This window comes from Stegastes partitus, unplaced genomic scaffold (assembly GCF_000690725.1).
Source record: "Stegastes partitus isolate 25-593 unplaced genomic scaffold, Stegastes_partitus-1.0.2 Scaffold383, whole genome shotgun sequence".
Lineage (NCBI taxonomy): Eukaryota > Metazoa > Chordata > Actinopteri > Pomacentridae > Stegastes > Stegastes partitus.
In genome coordinates, this window is record NW_007578114.1 from 440884 (window position 1) to 444576 (window position 3693).

The following is a 3693-nucleotide window of genomic DNA, read 5'->3' on the forward strand; positions in this document are numbered from 1 at the left end:
TTAACCTCAGCATGTTTTTGGACGCAGAAACCACGACCTTCTTGCTGCGAGGCAACAGTGCTACTAACTGCGTCACCTTGCAGCCTGCTACAAGCAAACCAGCCATATATAGATGAGCATATATATTTATTTTTTAAAATGCTAATATATTAACCACTAGTTTGTTTATCGTGTGATTTTAATTCAATGAAATTTGGATTTCCAATGCAGGAAACTGTCATATTTACATTGTGTGACTATAACAAGCTGAGCTTATAGGTAATAAACTGAGAATAAAAACTGTGCAGCTGTGAATGACAGTTTGGGTTACCACACCATTCAACTCCTCTGTTAGAGGTGATCCTGACTCATCCTGCTTCTCTGACAGTTTCCCCTCCACCCAGTCAGTACAATCAGACTTGTTTTACTATTAATTATGGTAGTTTCAACAAATGAAACATGACAAATTTACCCAGTACTAACTTTTAAGGCATGTATGAGGTTTGTGTAGTTTTTGTTATGCAACAAAATGCCCCTTTCAACAAATAGTCTCCCAGTGCTACAACAGGGCATCTACACAACCACAGATATGAGGTAAGATGACTGTTGTAGAGATCGGAGTTGCAACACTTGGTGGTAAATGCAGTCGATGTGGGTCCAACGTTGACTGATGCTTCGGCACAGTCTTCAGCCAAAACACAGCCTTCGAGACAATAGAAGAGTGTTTTGAACCACTTACAACAACAAAAAAAGAAAAGTGCAGTTGTAAGTCAGTGCCGAGAAATCACAAAAAACAGGGCACTACCAAACGTGATACCTATGAATGAAAAGATTCTGACACTGATGATCCTGCTGCAGCCTCCAGAGGGTTCCACCACATAGGGATGACATTTCAGGGTGAAGGCTGCATTAAAAAAATAATAAATAAATAAAAAAAACACATACAAAAAAAAAACACAAAATAAGCTCAAACAAAAAAGTTTTAACACATTAGCTGTAAAGTAAATAAATCAGATTTTTATTTTATTTTTTATTTCTTTAAATACAGCTGCAAAAATGAGCAATGCAACATGTTGTTACCTTGAGCCTGCAGATGTGCAAAAGCTGCAGGTGTGTAACAGGAAAAGACTAGAAAACTAAAAGCAAAATAACATGCAAGCGTGTATGCTGGGCTTCAGTAAAGCTGTGTCCAAAATTATCCACTCGCTTCCTACCCGCTATGTGGTGCACTCAGCAGGAAACATCTCGGTAAGGTCACATTTCAGACTATTATTAATTAAGCTGCTTGCTCGCCATCATTTGTGCTGCGACAGCACAAACACACCAAATTCTATCACATGGCTACGAAACGGGTAAAAATTTAATTCAATAATGCAATCTAAATACCAAATGACTTACATTTTAATAATTAGTTTTTTGGGAGTTTTTTTTTGTGTAAAGCATGTCGGTACATACTGCTCCTCAGCTCTGCATTACCATCTCATGGTGCATTGTGGGATATTTTGAGTGCACTAATATAGAGTTACTACTTTAATATTATATTATTTGTAACTTCGGGAAACATGACAACAACTAAAGTGAGTGATTTTGGACAGCAGAATTTTAAAAATATAAAAAACAAACAACAAGGAAAACAGAGAGCAGAATAAAAACTTGCCTTTAAGGAGAAGCACAATCCTGAGTATCAGTGCTTTTTTATTTTTTATTTTTTGATGGTGGAATTTAGTCTGAATTCTTCACTCTCACCCTCATTCCTGATTTGGACAAAATGTGACTCAAAAAAAAAAAAAACCCCCAAAAAACAGTATTCCTTTCCTGTGTGGGTTTTTTGTTTGTTTGTTGTTTAATATGCATTTTTTCAGTTAGGTTGCTGCAGCATAAATTCCCATTTTACTATATTCTTCTTCCCTATTTATTACTTTCAAAGTGCAAGTTGATATTTCCCTTTTGGTGAACAAATTAAGGGCTGCAGGGTGGAGCAGTGGTTAGCACTGTTGCCTCGCAGCTAGAAGGTCGCCGGTTTGCGTCCCGCTGAGGACACCTGGGATCTTTCCGACTGGGGTTTGCATGTTCGTGGGTTCTCTCCGGGTTCTCCGGCTTCCTCCCACACAGTCCAAAAACATGTTGAGGTTAATTGTGATTCTAAATTGTCCGTATGTGTGAATGTGAGTGTGCTTGGTTGTCTGTCTCTAAGTGTAGCCCTGTGATAGAGGATGAAGTGGTGTGTAGATAATGGGTTGATGGATGGATGGATGGACAAATTAAATCAACCTCTGTAGTTCTTCATCTGTTGGCTGCTAGGTTAGACTGTCAGTTGAACCTCAAAGGTCCCAAAGATCCCCAGTTTCCTTCATGCAAATGATTAATTACACATTTGTTAGTAATCTTGGTTTGGGAATTTCTTCATTAATCGTCCTCAAACAGTTGTAACAAAAAATTCTATTATTCCATCATGTGAGTATAATAAGGCTGCAACCAACAATGTTTGTTTTTTTAAAAGTATTAATAGGCCGAGCAGTTAATGTCATTTATAATCAAGTGCTTATCAGGCACAAAGACTGCATTCACTAGGCAGCCATTATTCCCGGAAGCATAAGATAACATCTTCAGATTTCTTGTCTTGTCATTCTCATCTGAGCAACAGTAAACAAACAAAAAAAAAAGCAAGCAGAGACTCACACCACATCAAATATTTCACTTGAGCTTCTTTTTAGTTCTGAGTAAATGACCGTACTCATATTTTATTTACATTTTAACGATATTAAAAAATAACTTACAGAAGGTTGTATTTTCATCTCAGAAAACCACCAGTACACCAAAACTGCAGTCACGCGCTATGAATAATGGCTAGCTCATAAAAATATCATCTCATCCTCCAGAGAACTTTACTGGACCGCTGCTGCACAGGATGCAGTTGTGTTGGAGAACACTGCATTTCCTGAGGGCAGCTTTCTGACATGGAGCACAATGGATCTGAATCATTTATGTAATTCAACATCCCATCAGGCTGAACTGAGCCGTTATCATTCTTTAACTCCAGTTTGACTTGTCCCTCCTGTAGCCCTGTAGGGTGCAAACGACGGCCTCCATTTGCAGACACGTTTCTCTTTCTGTGCCCGGCTATAGAAGGTTCTATCTTGTGTATCACAGCTTTTGAAGCCAGGTGTTAGCAGAGCAGACGGCTGTATTCGGAGAGGGCCGAGGACTTCTTCACTCCGTCCCAGATACGAGCTGCGTAGTGAAACCTGTGAAGACAACAAAGTTTCTCTGAACCGGATTATCGTGGCTTGAGGGTCATTCTGTATAAAATCAACCAAATCTGACAAAAAAAAAAAAAGTTCTCATCTCACCCCCTCAAAATCTGTTGATTTTTTAATGTGCAATAGCTAAGAATTTATAAGAGTATTAAAAATGCACCAAGATCAATTTTACATCACTGCAGGCATCACAACTTAAAGCTTTATAATAATATAGTATATATAATATAGGTTCAATAAAACTGCAAACAAAACTGCACCAGTTTAATGTCCATGACTTCAATACCCTACATGTGTTTTCTATTTCTAATAACTCAACAGAAAAACCTTGAGTGCTTTTTGGGTAACCTTTTAAGGATTATCTCACCATGTGGGATAGGTGGCTAGTAAAAACAAGCTGTAGGACATGAAAGGTGTCCACTATAATAAATAATAATAATTACCTTTATTTAAAGAG

The 3693-nt window shown here is 37.9% G+C and overlaps 1 protein-coding gene across 1 annotated transcript in view; it reads right to left on the reverse strand.

Annotated features, from left to right (window-relative positions):
* Nucleotides 1–2666: 2666 nt before the first annotated feature.
* smg9 (SMG9 nonsense mediated mRNA decay factor) overlaps nt 2667–3693 on the reverse strand; it is a 13304-nt gene continuing 12277 nt past the window's right edge. Inside the window, exon 13 of the mRNA XM_008285034.1 lies at nt 2667–3224. Coding sequence (XP_008283256.1) covers nt 3146–3224 — 79 coding nt within the window. The 3' untranslated portion in view covers nt 2667–3145. The remainder of the gene's footprint in view (nt 3225–3693) is intronic.